This window comes from Neophocaena asiaeorientalis, unplaced genomic scaffold (genome assembly GCF_003031525.2).
Source record: "Neophocaena asiaeorientalis asiaeorientalis breed wild unplaced genomic scaffold, Neophocaena_asiaeorientalis_V1.1 scaffold78, whole genome shotgun sequence".
NCBI lineage: Eukaryota > Metazoa > Chordata > Mammalia > Artiodactyla > Phocoenidae > Neophocaena > Neophocaena asiaeorientalis.
Genome location: NW_020175018.1, coordinates 7,339,848 through 7,365,305, shown reverse-complemented (window position 1 = coordinate 7,365,305; position 25,458 = coordinate 7,339,848). Strand labels below are relative to the sequence as shown.

General features: G+C 41.3%; 1 protein-coding gene and 1 pseudogene across 1 annotated transcript in view; both read left to right on the top strand.

Annotated features, from left to right (window-relative positions):
* Window positions 1–7,112: 7,112 nt before the first annotated feature.
* On the top strand, window positions 7,113–8,511 carry LOC112411473 (kunitz-type protease inhibitor 2-like; annotated as a pseudogene).
* A 9,466-nt stretch (window positions 8,512–17,977) lies between these two features.
* Window positions 17,978–25,458, top strand: part of STOM (stomatin) — a 28,492-nt gene continuing 21,011 nt past the window's right edge. Inside the window, exon 1 of the mRNA XM_024762262.1 lies at window positions 17,978–18,132. Coding sequence (XP_024618030.1) covers window positions 18,072–18,132 — 61 coding nt within the window. The 5' untranslated portion in view covers window positions 17,978–18,071. The remainder of the gene's footprint in view (window positions 18,133–25,458) is intronic.

Below are 25,458 nucleotides of genomic sequence, written 5' to 3'. Positions count from 1 at the left end.
TCTGAGCAGTAGGTCTCAACCATGGGGTTAAAATATCTAGTAACCCATGTTGTAAACAGGTGTGCTGTCATCTGGTATTTGTTGTTTCATTTATACAGCACAGGCAGAGCAGATCTAGCAGAATTCCGGGAGGCCCTATGATTTTCAAAATGGTAAACGAGCACTGGCTTCAACTTCAAGTCACCAGCTGCAGTAGCCCCTAACATGAGAGTCAGTCTGTTCTTTGAAGCTTTGAAGCCAGGCATTGACTTCTCCACTCTAGCTATTAAAGTCCTAGATGGCATCTTCTTCCAATATAAGGCTGTTTTGTTGACACTGAAAATCTGTTGTTTAGTGTAGCCACGTTCATTAATTAACTTAGCTAGATCTTCTGGAAAACTTGCTGCATGCAGCTTCTATGTCAACACTTGCTGCTTCACCTTGTACTTTTATGTTATAGTGATGGCTTCTTTCCTTAAATCTCATGAACCGGCCTCTGCTAGCTTCAAACTTTTCTTCTGTAGCTTCCTCACCTCTCAGCCTTCATTGAATTGAAAAGTTAGGGCCTTACTCTGGATTAGGCTTTGGCTTAAGGGAATGTTATGGTTGGTTCAGTCTTCTATCCAGACCACTAAAACTTTCTCCACATCAACAATAAGGCTGTTTCACTTTCTTAGCATTTGTGAGTTCACTGGAATAGCACTTTTAATTTCCTTCAAGAACACTTCCTTTGCATTCACAACTTGGCCAACTGGTGCAGAAGGCCTAGCTTTTGGCCCACCTTGGTTTCAATGTGCCTTCCTCACTAAGCTTAATCATTTCTTGTTTTTGATTTAAAGTAAGAGGTGTGCAACCCTTCCTTTTACTTGAACACTTAGAGACCACTGTGAAGTTATTAACTGGCCGAATTTCAATATTGTTGTGTCTCAGGGAATAGGGAGGCCTGAGGAGAGGGAGAGAGATGGGGGAACAGCCAGTCGGCGGAGCAGTCAGAATACACACAGCATTTATCAATTAAGTTCACCATCATATATGGGCATGGTTAATGGCTCCCCCAAATAAATATTACACAATACTAACATCAAGGATCACTGATCACAGATCACCACAACAAATGTAATAATAATGAAAAAGTTTGAAATATTGTGAAAATTACCAAAATTGACACAGAGATATTAGGTGAACAAATGCTGTTGGAAAAAATGGCACCAACAGACTTGCTTGATGCAGGGTTGCCATAGACCTTCAATTGTAAAAGAACACAGTATCTGCAAGCACTATAGAGCAAAGCACAATAAAACAAGGTATGCCTGTATAGGGGAACTCTCTGTACCTTCTTCTTAATTTTATCATAAACCTAAAACTGCTCTTTAAAATTCTTAAAAGAAATTAGAGGAAAGGTGAAAGCCAAGGGAGGGAGAGAGAAAGAGAGCATATACGTGGAGAGCTACAGTCCTCATTTACACAAATGGTAAAGAAGCCATAGTGGATATGTTAACTCCCTTCCTCCATCAATTCAAGCTTTGGTTGCCTTTGGCTAGTGTAAGTCAGTTAAAGTTCTTTGCCTAGTCAACTGACCCTTAGACACCTTTGATTCCTGAGGTGTCTAAGCCTGCCTTGTTTTTTGTTAAACTTAATAACTGGGCATGTAAAAGAAAGCATCCAGATGCCGCTAGCTTTATAACAGTAACCCTAATACTATAACCCTAATACAGTAACCCTTTGATAATCAGGGCCAATCACATCAACCAATACTAGAAGCCTTACTTCTCTAGCTGTGAACTGAGTTTCTTGACTGATCACAATGTTTTATGAAACACAACAATGGTACCAAAAAAAAGCATTCAGTGATTCCATGGATTATATCAATGGTAGAATTATGACAAACAGAAATGGCAAATAACACAGATTAAGTGTCAGTATTGATGATTAAAAAATGTTTCCCCCAAGGCTTCCAGATAAAGATGGCAGATTGAGTATAATAATTCAATTTCACTTCCTCTGAAACTCCACTGAAAGTATGGTAAAGGGATTTTTTTTTTTAACTCATAAACCTATAAATCCAGAGAGAAGAGAAGAAGAGACAATAGCAACAAAATATTAAGGCTGGAATGTGGAAAAGTGACTTAGGATATAGTGGGGAAAGCCAAGAACTAAATTGATGTATATCACAGAATCTTCCAAAGGCTCAGGAACTAAGTGGAATTTTGGAAGTGGGGGGAGGGGGGCAGGGCAAGAAGGGATATTAAATAAGGACTGATAGAATGCAGTTTTAAAATACATTCCCAATCTCCCAATTCCTCCCACCCTGCCTTCCCCCTTGGTATCCGTACATTTGTTCTCTATGTCTGTGTCTCTATTTCTGCTTTGCAAATAAGATCATCTATAACATTTTTCTAGATTCCACATATATGCGTTAATATACGATATTTGTTTTTCTCTTTCTGACTTACTTCACTCTGTATGACACTCTCTAGGTCCATCCACGTCTATACAAATGACCCAATTTCGTTCCCTTTTATGGCTGACATACATATACACTATTGATACTATGTATAAAATAGGTAATTAATGAGAACATACTGTATAGCACTGGGAACTCTTCTTAATGCACTGTGGTGACCTAAATGGGAAGGAAATCCAAAAAAGAGGGGATATATTTATATGTATAGCTGATTCATTTTGCTGTACAATAGAAACTAACACAACATTGTAAAGCAACTATACTCCAATAAAAATTAATTTAAAAAAATAAAGTACATTCCCCACCCCTTGAGTGTGGGCTGAGCTTAGCGACTTTCTTCTAAAGACTAGGGTATGGGAAGAGAGACACAGGTAACGAGAGAACCCAGAGACACCACCTTAGCCACGTGAGCACTCAAGTTTAAGATCACCAGTCACAAGTCATGTTGGTGTCATGTTCTCCTGATACGATGCAGTGAAAAGGGCAGTTCATCTGTGGCATTCTTCCCCCAAATCCATATTCCTGATGTAATCATGACAAACTCAAACATCAGGCAAACCCAAATAGAGGGGCAGCCTACAACACCTGACCTGTACTCTTCAAAACTGCCAAGGTCACAAAAGACAAGGAAAGACCAAAACATGGTCACAGCTTGGAGACTAAGAGATCATGATGATTGAATGCAGTGTAATATCCTGAAACAGAGAAGGGCATCAGTGAAAAAACTGGTAAACTCCAAATAAAGTCTGTGGTTTTGTCAACGGTATTGTACTCATGTTAATTTCTTAGTTTTGGTAAATGCAGCTTGATTATGGAAGATGTTACCTTTTGGGGAAGCTTGGGGAAGTGTGTACAGGTACTCCGTACTATCTTTGCAACTTTTTTGTAAATCTAAAATTTCAAAATAAAAAGATATAAAAATATAAAATGGAGAAAAGGAGATAGAGCTCTACTTCCCCTCCCTCATGGCATTAACTCTTCCTGCAGAAGACTGGAACTGGTAAATACAGAATGACTGAACAGCTGTGGTGCAGGTACCCTACTGGGAATCAGGAGCAGGACCTAAACTGTGCACACTGAATGATAAGACCCGACGCCAGCCTTAGAACTGAGTGCCTGGGCCCCACTTGTTAGAGAACCCTATGAATCAGAGAGATGGAGAGAATAAATTCATGAAAGAACACATGGGTATCGTTATCAATCAAGGTCCAGCACCCAGTGCTGGCACAGTGCAATCTATAACCTTAAGTATGTCCCTTTTGTGACACTAACTTCATTTGAAGATGCTTCTCCCCATCGCTTGCTCTTGTCCTCCTTTCTCCTCTAAATAAAAGGTGACTGTCCCTGAATGCTGTATAGGAGTGTGGGTTGTGCTTCTGCTGTCAAACACAGACTTTGCTACAGAAGGAATATGAACAGCAGAAGCACTTCGGTAAGAGAAAATACAAATTAATTAGTTTGACAATCTTTCTGAGAGCACAGATGAAATAGATACTTGCATATTAAAGTCTCAAGAGTGTCGGAGGTCCATCTTTTTAAATTTCACTTCAAATTCTAGCTGGAGTATCCAGTGATATGCACTAATTAGCATACTATTCAATACCATTATACACAGCAACCGAGAAACACTTTGTAATATTAAATAATTCATATTACTCTTAAGTCTCTGTGTATATATGTCTAGATATAACAAGTGTGAAGCAAACTATGTATTTCACACTGACAGATGGATACTAATTCTAGAATTGTAATTTGTTTTAGTTTTATAAAATGGTTAATGTGATTTAAACAAAATGCTAAGTTTGAATTACCAGATAAGCAATAATGAGAGATGGAGCATGAGACGACTTCTCAGTTTTCTCCCTTAATGAGTCATGGTTTCCTTAGGCAAGGTTTGCACAACAGGTAACACTTATCCAATGCTTCTCACCCAGAGGCAATTTCCTCCCTTGCCTCACCTGGGGGGCAGGCATTTGGCAATATCTGTAGACATTTTTGATCGCCATGACTCAGGGCTGGGGTGCTACTGGCATCTGGTAGATAGAGGCCAGGGATGCTACTAAACATCTTACAATGCACAGGGCAGCCCCCCAGAGCAAAATAATCCATTCCAAAATGTTAATAGTGCCACAGCTGAGAAGTCTGTTTTAGATAAATCTAGGAGCTTGGGGTTCTCTAAGCTTTGATGTCTCTCATTTACTACTATTCTACTTGTCAAGACCCCACTCTTCCCTAATTTAGCTTAACCTGACATTCATATAAAATGCTTGGCAAAGTATGTGGATTCACATACTAATATAATTTACCAAATCACAGAATCAGTCTCTGAATTTGGTTTTCAGTTACCTCAGCCCTATGACTACAAGCAATAAGATTTTTACAACACTATCCCATAAAGGCTTTTGAGTTTTATTCTATTAAGGCAACACTTTTGCAATTTGAGTGTGTCACCTGCTTGCTTTAAATTACCCCATGCGATTAAAGGCACCATCATGGTTTAATCACACCTGTTCCCCTTTAAATTGAACTATGGCAACAGCTATCTGATTCCCCAGAGCTTCCTCCTCAGTGCGTACATAGTTCCATATAATCATACAAAATAACTTGACTGGCTATTTTTCCACTGCATACGGAATGCCACTTTACCATCATGGAATATGAAAGAAAGTCTCTGCATTTTGTCTGACCTCTATGTAATAACCATTTCCCTGAGGACATGTTGCCTGCAGCCCACTGTCTGGAACCACTAGATAGTAAGCTCCATGGAGCCAGGGACCAAGCCTATCTTATAAATCACTGTATTCCCAGCACCCAGGCTGTACTTGGCACATAGCAGGCACCTAGTTAATATTTGTTGAATTAATTGGTAAAGTCAAATGTCAATTTCTCTAAGAAACTTTTTTATTAAAGTGCTTATTACATATGTTTCTTCATCTGCTTTTCCTCCTCAACTAAGTCTCTCAAGACAGAGACCTAATAACAAAGATACTTAGTAACCTAGTTACCAAAGTACAGGAAACACCTTTCATACAACAAAACCAACATCCCTGCTACCATCGTCAAAAGAGACAGTGTGAAAGAACTGAGAGCTTAAGAACTTATAGGCTCTTCACACAGGGAAGTAAAACTGTGGAAAGGCTGAATAGCTTACGTTTCTAAGTACACGCAGTACTAGTCTCCAAGAGATAACCAAACTGCTTTCACTCCTATCCTCCCCAAAAATGCCCTCTTGAAACGGCCTGAATTTTTTTTTTACATCCTAATAATGAAAGAAATTCTTTCAAATTTAAATTCATTTGAACAGGCATTCTTCTTTAAAATAACAATTATATCTGAACATGTTAAGAGGTTGGCTATTAATAATCCATGTACTCATTAGGGCAAATCACTACAGTAAAGTTACTTTTTTTCTAATATCAGAGACTCTCCAAAACAGGAATGTAGGTAATTTTGGTGCAAAGAGAGCTCTGACAGGAGAAGATAGGCTTGAATGGACTGGGGCAACGTGGTAACTAGGGTAGTTAGCACCAAGCACTATGAAGTAGAAGAGAAGCAGATAAGAGAAGTGAAAGGATGCTGAAGACAATATACACCAATTTACAAACTGCCTAAGATCACTTCAAGACTTAGAGAACACAGGTCTTCCCTGGTGGCGCAGTGGTTAAGAATCCGCCTGCCAATGCAGGGGACACGGATCTGAGCCCTGATCTGGGACGATCCCACATGCTGTGGGGCAACTAAGCCCATGCGCCACAACTACTGAGCCTGCGAGCCACAACTACTGAAGCCCAGGCGCCTAGAGCCCATGCTCCACAACAAAGAGAAGCCACAGCAATGAGAAGCCCGCACACCACAACAAAGAGTAGCCCCCGCTCACCGCAACTAGAGAAAAAGCCCGTGCGCAGCAACGAAGACCCAACGCAGCCAAAAATAAATAAATAAATTTTTTAAAAAAAGACTTAGAGAACATCTTCGGCTCTTGTTTCTGCACCTCACTTGCTCTCTGGTTAGTACTGTGGTTCACCTGCTTCGAAATTAAGGATTCCATGATGGATTCTGGGAGGAGGCTCCTTCTGAACATGAAGTCCACTAAATACCACCACTGTGCTGCTGACTTTCCTTGCAGCCACAAAATTGTGCATGCCCAATGCCCCTGTTAGTACTGTTGAGGCAACAATTAACTTTCTGCCACTTTGGAAGGTCTAGAGCTCTCAAGAAAGTCTTGTGATGATTTCATCACCTGACTAAATTACCTGACACTGAGCTAAGAATGATTCAATGACTGCTTACAGAGTATAAAAACTGATTAATTCCACTCAAGGGGAAAAAAATCACTGACAAAACCAAACACTTTTACTAATTACTGTACTGCCATTCCATAAACACATGGTAGCTTTTATAGTAAAAAAAGATGGTTCCACTATGCTGAATTACAATCACTTAGTTGAATGCTAAGCATAATTTAATTTTATTAATTTTGAGGGGATTTTAATTTTATGAAATTAAATTACAAATTATCCTTAATTTTATGAAATGCAGATTACAATAGACTGTTTGCCATGATTTAATGCATAGCTTGTTTTTTTATTTTCCTTTCAGTCTATGTATATTTGATTAATAAATAATAAAAATAGAACCAAACACAGCAGTAGTTCTCAGCTTACCTTCTTCCAGTAGAAAAAGTTTCCATTTCTCCATGGATAAACCAATGTTTACGGGAAGTGTGACAAAAAGTCACTTTGTTTTTATATTTCAGAAAAAAAATCCTAGGGGTGGAGCCCCTCATGGCGCAGCTGTGTGGGCTGAGGCGGTACTGGGCACTCCTCACCCGGCTGGCATCGCTGCTCGTCTCCCGCTGAGGCGGCCGACGGAGAATGTGGCGTCCATGGAAGCAAGGGCACCTACTAAGAGTGAGGTGTTTCTCCAGCCACACACAGCTGCACAGACTTTTGCCGAGTTTCGAAGAGTGTGGGGAAATGCCCGGCCTCCATCCCTAAGTGGTGGTACAACGTCACTGACGGATCCTGCCAGCAGTTTGTGTACGGAGGCTGTGGAGGGAATGACAATAATTCCATGACCAAGGAGGAGTGTCTTGCAAAGTGTGCTGGTGTCACAGTAAACACCATCGATGACCTGTCCAGGAATGGAGCAGATTCCTCTGTCCCAAGTGTTGCGGAAGACAGGATTCTGATGACCTGTCCAGTGATATGATATGTTTAACTATGAAGAATACTGCACTGCCAAGGCCGTTCCTGGGGCTTGCCGCGCATCCTTCCCACGCTGGTACTTTAATGCCGAGAAGAACTCTTGTGATAACTTCACCTACGGCGGATGCCGGGGCAATAAAAACAGCCACCCCTCCAAGGAGGAGTGCGTGCAGCGCCGCTTCGGCAAGCAGTTGTGTCCTGCCCTGGCCCGCACTAAAGCGGTGGTCCTGGCAGGGCTGCTCGTGATGGTCCTGACGCTCTTGCTGGGAGCCTCCGTGGTCCGCCTGATCAGGGCGGCGCGGAGGAACCAGGAGCGCGCCCCCCCGCACTGTGCGGAGCTCTGGGGACGACAAAGAGCAGCTGGTGAAGAACACTTACGTCCTGTGAATGCCCTGTCGCCAAGGGGCTGCCCTCCTCAATCCCCCGTTAATGAAGAGAATCTGGGAAGGGAGGGGAGACAAGTGTTGAACGCATCTGTGCTTTTTCAAATAGAGTGATTGGTTTGTATTTGCTTGATCATTAGGGCTTTTGGTCTGTTTGTTAATCCAGAAGGTAAGAGGGCTGCTCCCTGGTCTCCCGGGATGGGTTTGCTTTGGAAATTCTTAGTGAAGGGCTGTGCACGTTGCAAATGGTCTTAGCCCTAGATCGGAGTTGGTTCCTCTTCGATTTATTTCTTTGCTCCACGTATAGTTTTCTTAGCTTACGTTGAATCCTATTGTCTCCTTTCCGATCACAAAAGTAATGTTTAATAGTTTCCTTTGTTTTCTGTTTTGTTTTGTTTTTTAAAGTAAGCAGAAACATGTTTTTTAATTAGGATTCTCAAAGGAAGAAGTAAAATGTACAAGTTTAATAAAAACGGCCTTCCCTTAAAAAAAAAAATCCTAAAAGTGGAAGGAAAAAGCAATCATTAGTTTACTTCCTATATGTGGTTTGACTAACTTTTAGTAACCACAACCCCTATGTTCAGTACAGATTAGAAGAAACCTTATATTCAGACCATTTTCACTCTTCAGGGTATGTGGATTCTATCAGGAATAAACTTTTAATTTTTCTTTAATTGAAACTGTTTACTATTAAAAAATCACATGGCACTGAGAAGCAGAAAAGAAGATTTGAATAAATGGAGAGAGATATACTTGTGGATCAGAAAACTGGCCCTTCAGCCATCCATGCACTACGGACTTCTGCCAGGTGGTTAGCTTCCCTAAGCTTGTCATGAAATACCGATGGATTCCCTGCTTCCCTCAACTAGTCAACTGGTATCTTTGGATTTTCTCTTTCAATCTAATCCACCTGCCATCATCTCCCTGCCTTTTGAATTGTATACATCACTTTATCCCTTGAGTTTCCTTTGCCTAAAAAGAACCCTTTCTTCACCATTTTCTGTTCTTGGTAAGATGCAGCACTTTTTTCCCCAGATCACACCAGCCCAAGAGTAAAGTATTAAGTCTCCCAAATCCGTATGTCTCTGACTCCGATTTGGACTCTACCAGCACGTCAAGAGCTCCAGTTTCCCTGCAACAGCTTTGGGTGTCCCAATGGCTGCCTCATGGATGCTCTACAGAAAAATCCTCTGATTACCCACTTGGTTGGCGCCATTTGCTCTTCTGCTGCTGCTGTTTCCTGGCGTTGCTAATGAACAAAACAGCAGCCATGCTGCCGTGGCCACCGACGGTACTATAGCTAGCTACTGGGACCCACCAACAGGTACCAGTCCTGATGGAACCTGCCAATGTCTGTGCCATGGGTCCTGTCCTCTAGCACTTCCCAAGCCTTGCAACTGATGCTATTGACACTTTCTGTTCTCAGTGTTACAGCCACTATAATTCCTACACCATTTTCCACTTTAGCTACCATGCTCTATCATTCTGAGTCTGAGAGCTGGGCTGTAGAACTAAATGCATAAGCCTCTGCTATACTCAGATCATCTGTCCACTACAATGCTGGCCAAATGTCCTTCAATCAAACATAGGTTCCTGAAAAATCTTCCCTAGTTTAAAAAATTAAGCATTTATTTATTCTGCCTTTTTAGGAAAAACTTAATTCATCTCCAGTTGATAAAGGAAAGCTCCTCTTTATTGAAGAATGCTAGACAGTGATAATAAATGTAGAAAGAATGGGAGAATCAGAAAATCACCATTTGGCACCCCCGCCCCTCCATGAAATAATTGATTCAAGCAACAACCATCAGTGGATGTCAAAAAAAATAACTAAATAAAACAAATATGGCAAAATGGTAGCACTTACTGAATTAAGTGGTGGGTAAATTCTTTTAATCTTCTGAAAAAAATATTTTCAATAAAAAGTTGGGGCAGGGTCAAGTCTCCCTTAACTTAAGGTGAGGTCTTTCTCATGAGGATTGGTGTTCCTTTATGTAAATGGAACCCTGGAGTCATCTACCCATGCCAGAAGCCAGATATACTGACTTGTGATGTGAGCACAGCTTCAGCCTGAGCTGAGAACCCTGCTACACTTGAGTCATAGTGCCTTCCTGATGCCTTCCTCTTTCTGACCCTTTCGGCTCTGTTTCCTCCCATCTGTCTTAAGGACAACCCTTGAAAACAAATATGAGTTTACAATTGCATAGTCACAACAGGGAGCAAACCAGAACCATCTGGGGAGCTTTTTCAAAAGATACACACCCAGAGCCTGACCTATAGATATTTCCATTCTTGGGTGGGCCTTGGGCACATGACCTTGAAAAAGTCTCCAGATAACTCTGATATACCTCTCTGAAAGGTGTTTCTCTGAAACTATACTTAGGCTTTTTCCTGAAGAATCTATACAAACATCCCTGACTTACAATGGTTCAACTCAACGATTTTTTTACTTTACAATGGCATGAAAATATGCATTTAGAAGAAACTGTACTTTGAATTGCGAATTTTGATCTTTTCCCAGGCTAGCGACGACACTCTTTCTTGATGCTGGGCAGCCACAGCCCCCAGTCAGCCACACAATCACAAGGGGAAACAACTGATACACTTAAAACCATTCTGTACCCAGACAACCATACTGTTTTTCACTGTCAGTACAGTATTCAATAGATCGCATGAGACAGTCAACACTGTATTATAAAATAGCTTTGTGTGAGATGATTTAGCCCAACTGCAGGCTAACGTAAGTGTTCTGAGCACGTTTAAGGTAGGCTGGGCTAGGCTATGGTGTTCAGTAGGATAGATGTACTAAACGCATTTTCAACTTATAATATTTTCAACTTACGATTTCAACTTAGGTTTACTGGAACATAACCCCATCATAAGTTGAGGAAGATCTGTATACATAAGAAAGGATGGGGGCAGATTTAGAAATTGAAAAGATAAATATCAACTTAGGAAACTGAAAAAAATTCAAATTGTTGGTCTGGTAGTTATTAATGCTGCTCACTGATGTCTAATTCTCTCTTTCCTAAACCCAGAAAACTGCACTTTCCCCTGCTCGTTTGAAGTTGGACCCAGCTGTGTTACTGGCTTTGGCCAATGAAATATAAGCATCAGTGCGTGTGTCACTTCCAAGCAGAAGACTTCAAGAGACAGTGCACAAGTCACCACATCCCCTTTTCCCTCCCTTGGTGATGGTGGAAGCACATGTTAAAATGTGCTGAGATCCCTGGGTGACTATGATGAAAAAGCCTCTGTCATCCCAGGACATGAAATGGGAGTAAGAAATAAAGATTTTTGTGGAAAATCATGGAAATATGGAAGTTGTTCATTAATGCAGCATAATCTACTCTATCTGGACTGATAAACTGGCAAACCTTCTTTCACGGAGCCAAAGCAATTTAAAGAGAATCAGTTCTGTCTTCATCAATGAGTAAAAATTTACAGAGACGGTGTTGATAGAGGGAAACGGGGGAGCTTTAGGGTCAGAGCTACCTAAGTTTAAATCCATGGTGTCATTGTTTGTTGTAATAATAAAAATAGTATATAATGTCTGTGTAATATACAACTACTTTTAGTAACCACTAACACTTATGAAGTGCTTACTATGTGCCAGTCACTGTGCTGAGCGCTTTACATGGATTATTTCACTTATTCTTCCATAACTTGCCCAAGGTCAGAGAGCTAGGAAATGGTGCAACAAGGATTCTAACACAGGCAATGGAGGCACAGAGCCTGTGATCTTAACCACACCTCTATTTGCCTCACTCATTTGCCTCTTCTATAAATGGAGATTAGGCAATATGCAAAAAGGTAACATGAGTGATTACTTATCATGACCTACGGGAATGCAGTACTGTAAAAAGACGGGGAGCACAGGCACAATAATCAAATGCAACATTACTATGCTTGCATTACTTAATAGCTAGTATCGAAATGATCACTGTTAACTTCTTTAAAGAAAGGTTTTTTAAAGTAAAGATACAGTGTACAAACAAATAGCACCCATAAAATGCCCAATGATGTAGTAACTGTATCCAGTAGCTCCAAACCATTATGTCTTAAAGTCCAAGAAAAAAATTTTCAAGAATAGCGAGAAGATATTTTACGCTCAGCTAGCCGCAAATAATATACTGGGAACATTCATTTTAATAACCTTACGTTCATATATCAATTGTTAACTACATAAGAAAACACCATTATTAAATGTGAAGCCATTTGTTCTGGGCCCTTTCTTCGTTTGTTTAATTTCCTCCTTTCTTTTGCTTCCTTATATAATACTGTAAGAGTACAAGTACAGACTTTCTACATAGACCGTCATGTCTTTTGCAAACAAAGACAGTTTTATTTTCTCCCTTCCCAATCTGTATACCTTTTACTTCCATTTCCTGTCTTATTCATTAGCAAGGACTTCCAATATGATGTTGAAAAGGAGTTGCCTTGTTCCTGATCCTAGTGGGAAAGCTTCTGGTGCCTCACCATTAAGCATGATGTTCACTGCAGGTTTTTCGTACATGTTCTTTATCAAGTTGAGGAAGTCCTCTCTATTCCTACCTTACTCAGTTTTATGATTAATGACTATTGGATTTTGTCAAATGCTTTTTCTGCATCTATTGATAGGATCATGTGACTTTTCTTCTTTAGCCTGTTGATGTGATGGATTACACTGACTGATTTTCAAATGTTACACCATTTTATATGTAACTGTATATAATTCTTTTATACACTGTTGGATTCCACTTGCTAATATTTTGTTGAGAACTTTTGCACCTATGTTCATGAGAGATATTAATCTGTAGTTTTCTTTTATGTAATGTCATTGTCTGATTTTGATATTAGAGTAATCCTGGCCTCACAGAATGAGTTAGGAAGTACTCCTTCTGCTTCTATCTTATTGAAGAGACCGTAGAGAATTGGTATAATTTCTTTCTTAAATGTTTGGTAGAAATCACCAGTGACCCCATCTGGGCCTGGACTTTCTGTTTTAGAAGATTATTACTTATTCAATTTCTTTAATAGATAAAGACCTATTCAGATTGTCTATTACATGATCTTTTGATAAGAAGGGTTCATTCCACCTCTCTTGCTAAGATCTTCCATAACTTATGGCTTCATAATTTCCTTCTCAGTTTGGCATATGCCTTTTAGTCCATTGTCATCTCTTATCACTCCCACTCCCTGCATATCTGACTACTTACATTTCTCCCAAAATGTCAAACTGTCATACTCCCATGCAGTTACAAGGGCTTCTCTGTATTCCTAAGGCATCCTTTTCTAACTTGTATTTATCCTACTGAACTCAGCTTTCTGCAGAAGCGTTTCCTGATGTTTCCAGGCAAGTTAGCTGCCGCATTCAACCTGTATAATAGAGAAACAAAAATTATTCTTTAAAATTACCAAAAGAGTCCAAACTTTTTACTAGTTATTTTAAATGTTTGACGTAATTCAAGGTATGAAATAAATACTGACCTGGTTGTTGATCGTGTCCTTTATAAATTCATTATCTAAGACAGACAGACACACTTTGACACAGCACATCAACGATGATACAAACACTGAACAATAAAGTATCATTTCAAGATAAAGGTTAAGTATATATCAAGATTGAAGACAAACGTGAGTACTCATTTAGGTGTATGCTTAGATGTGTCACTTATTAGGAATGCATTACAAAATGTTTGAGTCTTTTTGTTTCTTTTTATTTATCCTGAGTGATTAAGCGCTTACACTCTGAAGTCATATAGACTTCAAACAAACACTACTTATAACCTGTGAGATCTTGGACAAGGGAGTAAACCAAGCCTCAGTTTCCTCATGGAGATAAAAAATAAACAGTAACTGGTAGTGATAGTAAATGATGGTACTGATATTACTTGAATTATTAAAAACAGTGTCATTATGTAGACCTCTCTTTCATTCCACATACAGTGATGGATAAAATATTTTTTATCATGAATCCTTAGTGCCCTGTGAATAATAGCCTGTTGAAAAGAGAATCCTTTCTCCAACATAGTGCCTCTTTATTCATTTTTATAACTTTGACAGAAGTAGTTGAATACAGCGGCCACTAGATGGAGCAACATTCCTAGCAGAGTAATCCTTCCTAACCAAGAACTTTCAGTATTTATTAAAAATAAATCATGTCTAGAAAAATAATTACTCATAATTATAGGTTACCTGGATACATTTTACAGGGAAACATACATGACTTTGAATACCTCAGAGATATTAATATGAGAAAACAAGCAGGACAAAGATTTGAATACACCATAGTCATACGTGGTATTATGGGCTGAACTGTGTTCCCCCAAAATTCACATGTTGAAATCCTAAACGCTGGGACCTTAGAATGTGACTGTATTTGGAGGTAGGGTCTTTAAAGAGGTAATTAAGTTAAAATGAGGTCATTAGGGTGGGCCCTAATCCAATACGACTGGTGTCCTTATAAGAAGAGGAAACTTGGACACAGAAGTGTACAAAGAGAAGACGATGTGAAAACACAGGAAGAAGACAGTTATCTACAAGTCAAAGAGAGAGACCTGGAACAGATGCTTCCCTCAGGCCCGTTAGAAGAAACCAACTCTGCTGAACCTTGATCTTGGACTTCTCACTTCCAGAACTGTAAGAAAAATATACTTCTGATGTTTAAGCCGCCCAGTCTGTGGTACTTTGTTATGTAAACCCTAGCAAACTAATACATGTGGAAAGGAATACCAGAAAGAAAACTCCATGAGGGCAAGAATTTTTGTCTTTTTTGTTCATTGTTTTATCCCAGGCACCTACAACGATGCCTGGCACATAATAGGTATTCAACAAATATTTGCTTTGTGAACTGATAAATAAAGCAGATTAATAAAATTCTTGCCATAGATGACTCTATTAAATACCACCAATGTTTCAGTAATGCTTTTTATTTTCATAAGACCTGAGGACACAAACACCCAGTGCTCTTACCAAGTGCTGTGGTGTAATTGGTCTGCTGCCACAGCCCAAATGTACAAAATCCACTGGTGAAACTCCTGTTATGATTCAGTTCCGTTAATTTCCTGAAGAACAGAAGGGCTAAGAAGACAAAAATGCTGCTGTGATACAATAAAAGTGAATTAGTCCACACAGAGAAACAGATCAACCTAGTTAGACCCATCCTGGTGAAAATGCCACATACAGACATAGCTTGCTGGTACTGCTGTTCCCTCAAAAGCATTTGGTTAGCTGATTTCACTGCAGTCACTGTGAACAGCCTGGAATCATAATTTAAAGGAAAAGAAAATAAATAAGGACTTTTCTCTGTTGTTCTTAAAGCATTTCTTACGTGGACACAGGAAAAAGACTAATTAAATTTCCTTCTGACTTATTCAATTATGAATTCATGGTGCATGTCTGTCTCAAACCCATCTCCATGTCTTAATGTCATCGCTGTCACCATCAATCAATACTTAATTTGGTACCCTGAATATGCTAGGGAAATAACAGCAAAATAAAACATGAAAGAAATATGGAATAAATACTCTGATTTTAACTTATATGCAAATATACTTTAAATAACAGCTAGAGGAAAAATTCACCAAAATGATAATAGTTCTGTTAGAGGCAATAATAGGAGAAGTAATTCTTTCTTTCTTCAAATTATTTGTAATTTCATATAATAAGTCTCAGTTTTTAAAGCATAAAGTTCTCAAAAAACATTCTAACTTCTAATCACTACTGGAAGAAATTTTAGGACTAGAAATTCCCCCAAAGGGAGAGGGTGATACAATAATATTTATTTTTAAAGTACATTTAATCAATACATTTATACATAATATGCATAAGAAAGCCAGAATACAACAGTTTCAGGGGCAAGTGAAATTCAGCGTTTTAAAATCTAAATCTGTAAATTCCGATCTATTCTGAAAGTAATCTAAAAATCAAGTCAAGTCTTGTTCTCAGCTTGGGGCCTGGAATTAGCTGCCGAACTGATGCAACCTGAAACCAGGGCCAACAAGTGTTTACCAAATTCTTTGTCCCAAAGGGTGAAGCCTCTTTTCTAATTCTCCAGAAGTGATGCTGTTGGAATTGCCTTGAGAATTGAATCAACGCAGCAGGCAGGAGTACAAACATTAAATTCATTCTGAAATATTTTCCTTTCCAGCAAAAAGGCAAGCTAAATACTTTTTCACAAATTGATTATGCAATGTGTAATCAAACCCTCCTTTATTAAAAGTTTTAATTAGCCGCCTGTGCATTTGCTCCTCATTCCTGGGAACCGCGGCATAAACAGGAAGTTCATGCCTCTGGGGCTTATTCGCTATGGAATGGAAAAAATGAAGCTGTGGACTTTCTCCAGGATAATTTAGAGGGAAAGGATCATTAAATAACTGTACTCCCCTCCTTATCTGCTCCAGAAGGCTTATAAACCAAGTGACTGCACAAGCTGTACTCCACCCCCAGGAATATAAGCAGTTCTTTCCCACATGTGACTGGAGATCAACTTGAGAGCTCTGCATTAGCCGTGAACCACACACTAGTGTCTGTACCCCAAAGCAACGATGATCAGCCACTCTCTTAACACCTGTTAACAATCGTGTGTGCTCCACTTTCTACCCTGACCACCACAAGGCTCCAGACCTAAAACTAGAAAGTCTCCCATTTCAATTACCCAAACACCACAAAGTGTTAGATATTACAAGGCCAAAGGGAGAACTTTGTGGTGATGGAATAGCTCTGTATTTGACTGTAGTGGTGGTTATACAAATCTATGCTTGAGACAAAATGGCATAGAACTATATATACGTTTGCGCCCCTGTCAATTTCCTGGCTTTGATACTACAGATAAGTAAGACGTAACTATTGGGGGAAACTGGGTAGAGGATACCTATAACCTCTCTGCACTGCCTTTGCAACTTCCTGAGAATCTGTATTTGTTTCTGCATGAAATGTTTTTAAAAGTGCACCTGCTTGTGTGCATCTCCATACTTTGAACGGTTTGCATTCGGACAAGTTTTATCGAGAATAAAACACAGCCTGGTTTTCAAAGGTGAGGTTTCAGCCACCACCCAGCACAAAGCGTGAGGTGCGGAATACTCTTGCCTGTGCTTTTCCCTCCGCCTGGGATTCCCTTTCCGACCTCCCGCCCCGCCAGTCCCCTTTCCCAAGGGTGGCTCCTTCTCATCTTTCAGGTCACACCTCAATGCCACCTCCTTACAGCGGCCTTCCCTTGTCCCCTTAACTAGAGTAGCTGCCCTCGGCTATCCTCTGAGTCCCCCGTGCCCTTCGTCGCGCTCTTCCCCCAGTATAATGACTTGTTTACTTGCTTGTTACCTGTGTCAACTCCACGAGGGCGGGCCCCGTGTCTGCTCCTTGCCCGCTCCGCCCCTAGCAAAGAGCACGCTGCTTGGCGACGGCAAGGGCTCGGAAAGGATTTTACTTGAATAAAGGGCACCACACTCGAATTCACTCCCTTGGGCTCGAGGGTGGTCGCGCCGCTTTCTTCCCCTCACACGATGGGTGCTCCCAGTCTAGGGCTGGGCGCGGCGTCCTCACTCTGGCCACACAACACAGGTGCCTCTCTGCCTCCTCCCTTCACTCAGACCCTACCCTGCCCAAGGAAGGCACCATTTTCTTCTAATTCTTTTGCCCAGAAGGGGCGCCTTTTTCTTCTTCGTAGCCTTTTCTCAGGCCATCCTCTCTACCCCCGCCCCTGTCTCTTCTGCCGCAATTCCTAGCCCTGTGGCCTCCGCCCCTCCCTTCCGCCACCGCCCCACCCTTCCGGTGCTGCCCCCGGCCCGGACCCCCGCCTCAGGGATCCTTCGCCCCTCAGGCCACGCCCCTCAGCCCTTGGATAGCGGGAAGCTCCCCAGAAGCTGCCGCGCGGGAGGGGAGGGCGGTGGAGGGTGGGGGCGTGTCCTCCTCGGTCCTGGGCGTCGATTGGCCGGGCCGCGGGCAGTGGGCGGGGCTGCTGGCTGGGTCGCGGGCTCCTGGGTCGCCTCCGGGCATTCCTCGCCGCTCCCGCTCCGGCCCTGGCTACAGCGACCTGAGAGTAGCGACTCCGGTTCGGGCATCATGTCTGACAAGCGGCCATCAGCGGAAGCCCAAGCCCGGCGACTTCCCGACTCCTTCACGGGTGAGCCCTGTGCCCCTGGCGAGGCCCTTGGGGTCACCCGCCGCCCCTTAACCTTTTCGAGAACGAACCTTAGCCCAAAGGTCCCAGGAAGGTCTCGGATGTTTCTTAGCCGAGCAACCGCTGCTCAAAACCGCGGTTTCCCCACTTGTACGCTGAGAATGACGAGCCCTACTTCGCGGGCTGGGGGTCAGGTTTAGGGATGTTAGGGTGCTGAGTGCAAGCCCAGTGCCCGGCACACTATGGACACTGCAACAGAGGGCGCGTCTCCAGTGCCCACAGCCAGAGCAGGGGCTCGCGTTATCCAGCGGCTGCCAGATGCCAGGCCCTGTGCCAGCGCTTTCCGCTCATTATCTCGTGGCATGCACGCGGACGAGGACGTGCCTGAGTGACTGGCGGCCAGCGAGTGGTGGAGACGGGCCCAGACCTGCACGCCACACCCGGGAGCCTGCGTCTTCGCCCCACTCCCCCTTCCTTCCCTCCCCATCGGAGGCCAGCTCCTTTACCCAAACCTCGCCCACCCCCAGAGTGCGCCGCCGTCCTCCCGAACTAAAAAGAACTCCTACCCCCCACCCCTGCCAATTTCCTATTAAGCCGCAAGACCGACCTGTGTAGTTTCGCCACATGTTCCCGACACATTTGCGGAAGAAAAGAAGGAAGTCTCTTTTTAGCATCCTTCCTGCATCTCTTTCCAGCTTCACTTTCTTCCCCATTCTGCCCCCTCCACTTAACTTCCTTTGTTCTAGAAACCTCGCCTTGGGGACTTTTGTCCCTCACAAGGAACTGTAAGTTCCCTACCCTACCAAGGCCTTCCCAGTCTTGAGGCAGAAATTGTGTGAGTGACTCAATTTGTTGCCCTGTGTCTAGTACCCTTGAGAGGGCTATCACCTAGAACCTTTATTGTCTATCCTTGCGGGGGAGGAGGGATTCATAAAGACAGGCAATAACCCACCTGGGAGTACTGGTTGCCTCCCCGGGGCTCTTACTGATCCAAAGGAATTATTTCTCAGGATGGAATTTCAGACAGAATAACATAATGAAAGAAGTTTAGGAGACTGGGTGGGCTTTTCCATCACCCCACAAAGAACACTATACTGGACTCATTTATTCTGATTATTTGTAATGCCAGCCTTGTCCACCGATCCCATATGTCCCCATTTCCTTTCCCCAGCAATCTTTGTCTTTAGTTCCTCCCCAGGAACATCAAAAGAATTACAGAAATCTTATTTCCTCTTTTCTGTACCTTGGACAGTTATTTTCCCAAATCAGGAGTGTGACAGAGAGGATGTACTTGAAGAAACTGATACTCAGAGAAGTTAAATTACTTTAAAATCACACAGTTTATAAGTAATGGAGTCATATTTGAAGTATGGGTTTGACTGATTCTAAAACCTGCCCGTATAAAAATTATGCAGTCCCGGCCTCTTTGATAGTCAGTTGTCTCTTCCTAGAAAGGAAGGTAGGTGGGATCCTTTCATCTGTACCCTGATATCCTGGTGGGAATCTAAAGGACTGTGAGGACAATGTTAGAAGTTTGGTGAAACTGCAGTGGGAAATCTGTAGAAGTTCTTCGGGAATAAACATGATCTTTGTACTTAATGTTAGTTGTCTTTCACGGTCACAGAACAGCTTTCACTCCTAAACTCTTTTTGTTGATTCTACACTACTTTTTAGACAGAAGTCTTTTAAAAATCTATTGAAAACTGTGCACCCTTTCCTCTGAAAATCATATATACAAACAAAATTTTGCTTGGTCGCTGTCACCTTTTTTTTTTTTTTTTTTTTAATTTATTTTTGGCTGTGTTGGGTCTTCGTTGCTGCGCGCGAGCTTTCTCTAGTTGCGGCGAGCAGGGGCTACTCTTCATTGCAGTGCACGGGCTTCTCATTGCAGTGGCTTCTCTTGTTGGGGAGCACGGGCTCGTGGCATGCGCGCTCAGTAGTTGTGGCTCGCGGGCTCTAGAGCTCAGACTCAGTAGTTGTGGCTCACTGGCTTAGCTGCTCCGCGGCATGTGGGATCTTCCTGGACCAGGACTCGAACCCATGTCCCCTGCATTGGCAGGCGGATTCTTAACCACCGTGCCACCAGGGAAGTCCCGCTGTCACCTTTCTAAAAATGTACGCCTTAGAGACCTGACACTGGTAGGAAAACCACTACTAGAATTTATTAAATAGAATTTATCGAGTGCTTGCCATATGCCAAATACAGCCTAAATGCTTTGAAAGCATTATCGAATGCAATCCTCTAGCAGTTCCACAAGGAGAGTGTCATTATCTACCACTTTACAGCAAGAAAACGGAGGCTCAGAGTGGAAAAATCACCCACACCTGTGAACGAGGTTCAAACTTGGGCTGATTTTCCAAATCATTTTACCTATCCTAGAGCTGCTTCCAAATTGCATACCCAAAAGGAGGAACTTGTCAAACATCAGTACTTCACTGAAGGTGAGAGACAGTAAATAAAGCCCAAAGGAACCTGGCTTCAATCAAGACCCCCTGGCTAGACAGCTCCAGAGGGCTGCTTCTGAGAGAAGCAATGGAATATAAAAGCCCAAACTGCCCCTTTATGATTTTGCTGATAATCAGTCTTAGGAATATAAATATGACCAAACCTAGGGCAAGACTAGTTTTTCTTAAAGCCAGTGCATTCGCTTTCTAATGAAATAATGCAGGTGGATTGCAAAGAAATGTATGGTTATAATTAAGAGCCATGTCAACAGAATAAATCCCTTCGGAAGAACGCCTGAAAATAAGCAGAATCAAGGGACTGATTTGTTTATTTCAGTTGTTACAGCCGACCAGATTGGGGAGAACTTTGTAATTTATTTAATAATTAATCTGAGTTAAACCATCAATGGTCATAGATTAACTCAAATGACAACCAAGTCTACAAAAGTTGGCATTTACAAGAGTTGGTCATTGTTTCCACCTGATGGTGTAACTTGTACACTGTAAAAGACAGAGTCACTGATCACCTGGTCAGCTTTGAAGAAAAAAATTTTTAATGTTGATAAAGTGATAAAGATTGGATTCAAAGTCTGCTTTTTAAGAAGATGTGGGAAAACGTTTTCCTGAAAATTACTGTAACCAGAAAAAATGAGCACCTCTCCTCTGTGTCTGCCTGGCATCTTGTGCCTACCTCTGTCATAATGTTTATTGCACGGGATTATAAATATCAATTATAATCACCTGTGTTAGACCAGGAGAGCTTCTGAAAGCAGAGATTGTGTCCTTCCATCACTGTAATAAGTTCAGGGTCAAGTGCATAGTAGATTTGCAAAAATAATTTGTTGAAAGTAAAAGGAAGCAGGGAGATAAAAAACACCCATACAGTAGATCAAGTTGTTAAATGTTTGGCTTACGTTGGTGGAGATGTTTTTCTGTTTACAGTTTATTTTTATTAAGTTTGTTACAACCCAAACTATTGATTTTAGGGTGTGGACATGTTCCTCATACAGATAGACTGTCTGGGTTCATACTACCAATAAGGGGATTATAATTGTTACGATAATATACTGTACTTAAGGAATCTCCTCTTATGAAAGTGTGGAAAGAGCAGTTAGCGGTCACAGTAGAAAGAAGGAAGTGTGTGTCAGTTGCCTGTTAACACACAAATCGTTCCTCCATTCTTTTTGAACCTTTGTCTATACTCTGAGCCTCTATACTCTAGATTAGCCTTGAAGATACAAGCAATAATGTGTCTGTCCTAAAATATCAGACAATGAAAATTAGATACCAGCCTTACCTAGTTGTAGATATGCACTGATGGTAGGATGGTATAGGATAGCGAAATGAGAGTGGAATCTCCAATTTGAAGATCTGAATTGAGACCTCAGTAGGATCACTTACTACCTACGTCACTTTGGGAAGTCTCAGTCTCCAGAGTCAATTCCTCGTCTTCATGTTGGGCTTAATCTTACTGTGGTATCTAGCTCCCAAGGTTTTAAGTATCAAATGAGAAAATTTATATGAATGTACTTTTGAAACTTGAAAGTGTAAATTATTAAGATATTATTTAATGGGGAAAACAAAGAATAAAAAGGTTAACAATGGGGGCTTCCCTGGTGGTGCAGTGGTTGAGAGTCCACCTGCTGATGCAGGGGACACAGGTTCGTGCCCCGGTCTGGGAGGATCCTATATGCCACGGAGCGGCTGGGCCTGTGAGCCTTGGCTGCAGAGGCTGCACGTCCGGAGCCTGTGCTCCGCAACGGGAGAGGCCACAACAGTGAGGGGCCCATGTACCAAAAAAAAAAAAAAAAAAAAAAAAAAAGGTTAACAATGACTATTCGGGAAGCCTAGTAATTATACAGGAAATTAAAATTTATGCACAAAAAGTTGTATAAAAGACGGTCCAGGAAACTTCAGGACTCCAACTTACCTCCCCAAATGTGGTCTGTTTCTCCTCCAGAGACAGAGTCCCCAAGCAGGTTGTTAGTCGATATTTTCTCTATGGTGTTCAGGTCCCAGAAGGCAATTCACTTAATACAAAGTTTATTCCTATAAACTGTATCAGTAATGACCTTAAGGTTCTGATAAAAATAATGGCTACTATTTATTGAACGCTTCCTAAGTGTCAAGCATTTTACATATTTTCTCCTGGAAGATAATGACTGTTCTCGTCCCTCATTTTACTAATGAGAATATTTAGTGGTAGAATGGAAATCTGGCACCAAAACGCCAAGCTCTTAGCCACTGTTTAGCTACTCAGCCTCAGTTGAAGAATTGGAAACCTCATGATCTAGTTTCCTTATGCTTCTCTTTCCCATTATTTAATGAAAATGATGTTGCCCTCCAAAGACTTTTATGAGAAAAACCTAATTATAGTTACTTTTAAGATATCCAAGTAAAAGAGCTGGAAAAAAAAACAAAACTGAAGAAGGAGAGGGGGTTTTGTTCTGTTTAGTATATTTCAGGCCTAGTCTAAATTTAATTAACTTAATAACATTATGAAATTGTTTTTCTCTCCAGTTTTTCTGAACATAACTATTTTTATCTTTCCAGACATGGGTCATATTCAGCCCATCCTTCTACCTTCCTGAATTCTCTCACCTCACAGGTGAAAAGGGCTGATTTTAAAAAGAGAAAAGGAAAGAAAACATTTGGGGAAAGCATTATGACCACTGCTTTGGGACAGAGGACGATTCTGAACTGTATTTTTTTTTTTTTTTTTAAGTAACATTGGTTTATAAGTTTCATGAATACAACGTTGTATTTCTGTTCCTATCTACCTACCATACAGCATGCTCACCACCAAAAATTGATGAACTGTATTCTGGGATCCTGTATGCAGACATGTAATGTCCATTTACCTTCTGTAATACTCAGCCTTTTCTTCCCCTCCCCAGAAAACAGCAGTACCTGGGAATTCCCTGGTGGTCCATTGGTTGGGACTCTGCGCTTTCACTGCCAAGGGCCCAGGTTCAATCCCTGGTCAGGGAACTAGGATCCCACAAGCCGCATGGCACGGCCAAAAACAAAACAAAACAAACAAGCAAAAACCAGCAGAATCCCTCAGTTCATTCAACAGCTGTTTACTTAACAAATGTTGTTCAAGCATCTGTTATGCACTGGGTGTCTTCCGTGATAGCTCACTGACTCTTCACACTGACCCTTGAGGGGGTACTCTTATTAGCCCTCTTCTTAGATGGTTAGAGTGAAGCACAGAGAGCTAAGACACTTGCCAAAGATCACACAGCTAATAAGTGGCAGAGCCAACTCTGAAGCCTTATGCTGTACTACTTTAACAAGACCAAAATCTCATGAAGAAGACACTGAATAAGATAATTACAAGTATGATAAGTAGTGTTTAGAGAGGGTGAAGTGCTATAGGTTAGGAGAGGGGACCCTATTAAAGACTCAGGGGTTCAAATTTAAAATCATTGATGATAGTCTCACCTATTTTTTCCTCCTGTTTTATGGCTAGAAATATCTGAATGAAGGAAAGCTACAGAAAATCCTCAAGATGCTTGGGAAATAAAATATTTATATTTATTTAATTTCCTGATTCTTCTTTTTTAAAAAAATAAATTTATTTATTTATTTTTGGCGGCATTGGGTCTTCGTTGCTGCACGTGGGCTTTCTCTAGTTGTGGCAAGCAGGGGCTGCTCTTTGTTGCGGTGCGCAGGCTTCTCATTGCGGTGGCTTCTCGTTACAGAGCACAGGCTCTAGGTGCGTGGGCTTCAGTAGTTGTGGTACGCTGGCTCAGCAGTTGTGGCTCGCAGGCTTAGTTGCTCTGCAGCATGTGGGATCTTTCCAGACCAGGGCTCGAACCCGTGTCTCCTGCATTGGCAGGTGGTTTCTTAACCACTGTGCCACCAGAGAAGCCCTCCTGATTCTTCTTGAGCTAAGCACAGCATTCCCTTTATTTCAACTTTTATTGAAAATCCTTCTTAAAAGGACTAGTCCATTTCCTCTCCTTACTATCTCATGGTAAACACATTTTGAGTTTTGTAATTCAAGTCACATAATGCTTCATCAGTACTAGTTCTTTTAATCTAGTATCTACAGGTTTATAATAGGGCGGAAAAGTTATGGTCTTCAGTCATGGTTCTTAACTTGATACCATCTGGCCTGTAGCCACTCCAGTCCAGAGCATAATTTCTTCCCTAGAGGTTTAAGGTTAAGGGCATTCAAAGAACTGTAAACCATGCCTAATTAAAATAGTCTTTTGAAAGATGGGTTATGGTGTGTGCTTGTTTGCTTTCAAAGCCTCTGCCCAATGAACTGCAAGTTGCGGTCGCCAAGTAAACAGCATCATTTTTTCAACATCTGTTTATTGACACCCTACTATGTGCTAAACTCTGCTTTTCTCCCCTCTACCTGTTTGAATCTTTCTCTCTACAGGATGCTGCCTTCATTTTTGTTGTCTCTCTTCTCTTAACTCCTTTTTTCTATTTCTCTTATTTGCCTTTTCTTCTATCATTTCCTTCCCTTCTGTCTTTCTCCTAAAATCCCAGTCATTTGAAAAACTCAGTTATAGTAAAATTTTGATTAATTGAAGATGTATTTATATTCAAATAAAATATTTTATCTGCCCTTTTGCCTGTTTCCGCCTTGAATTCTTATTTACCAGGTCTTTTAAAGACCTTGTTTCAAAACAATGAAAGGGAAGAGAAACTAGCAATCTGGGAACTGTACCCTTACTTGAAATGCCAGAAGAAAGATCAGATGTCTTCTTTAACTCACGATGTCCTCCTCCTCAAATAGATGACTATATGACATAGAACTGGAATGAGTCGTATGGCTTGTGGACCAAATTTGGCCGACTGCTTGCTTTGTATGCCGCACAAGCTAAGAATAGTTTTTATTATATTTATACATTTTTTTAAAAA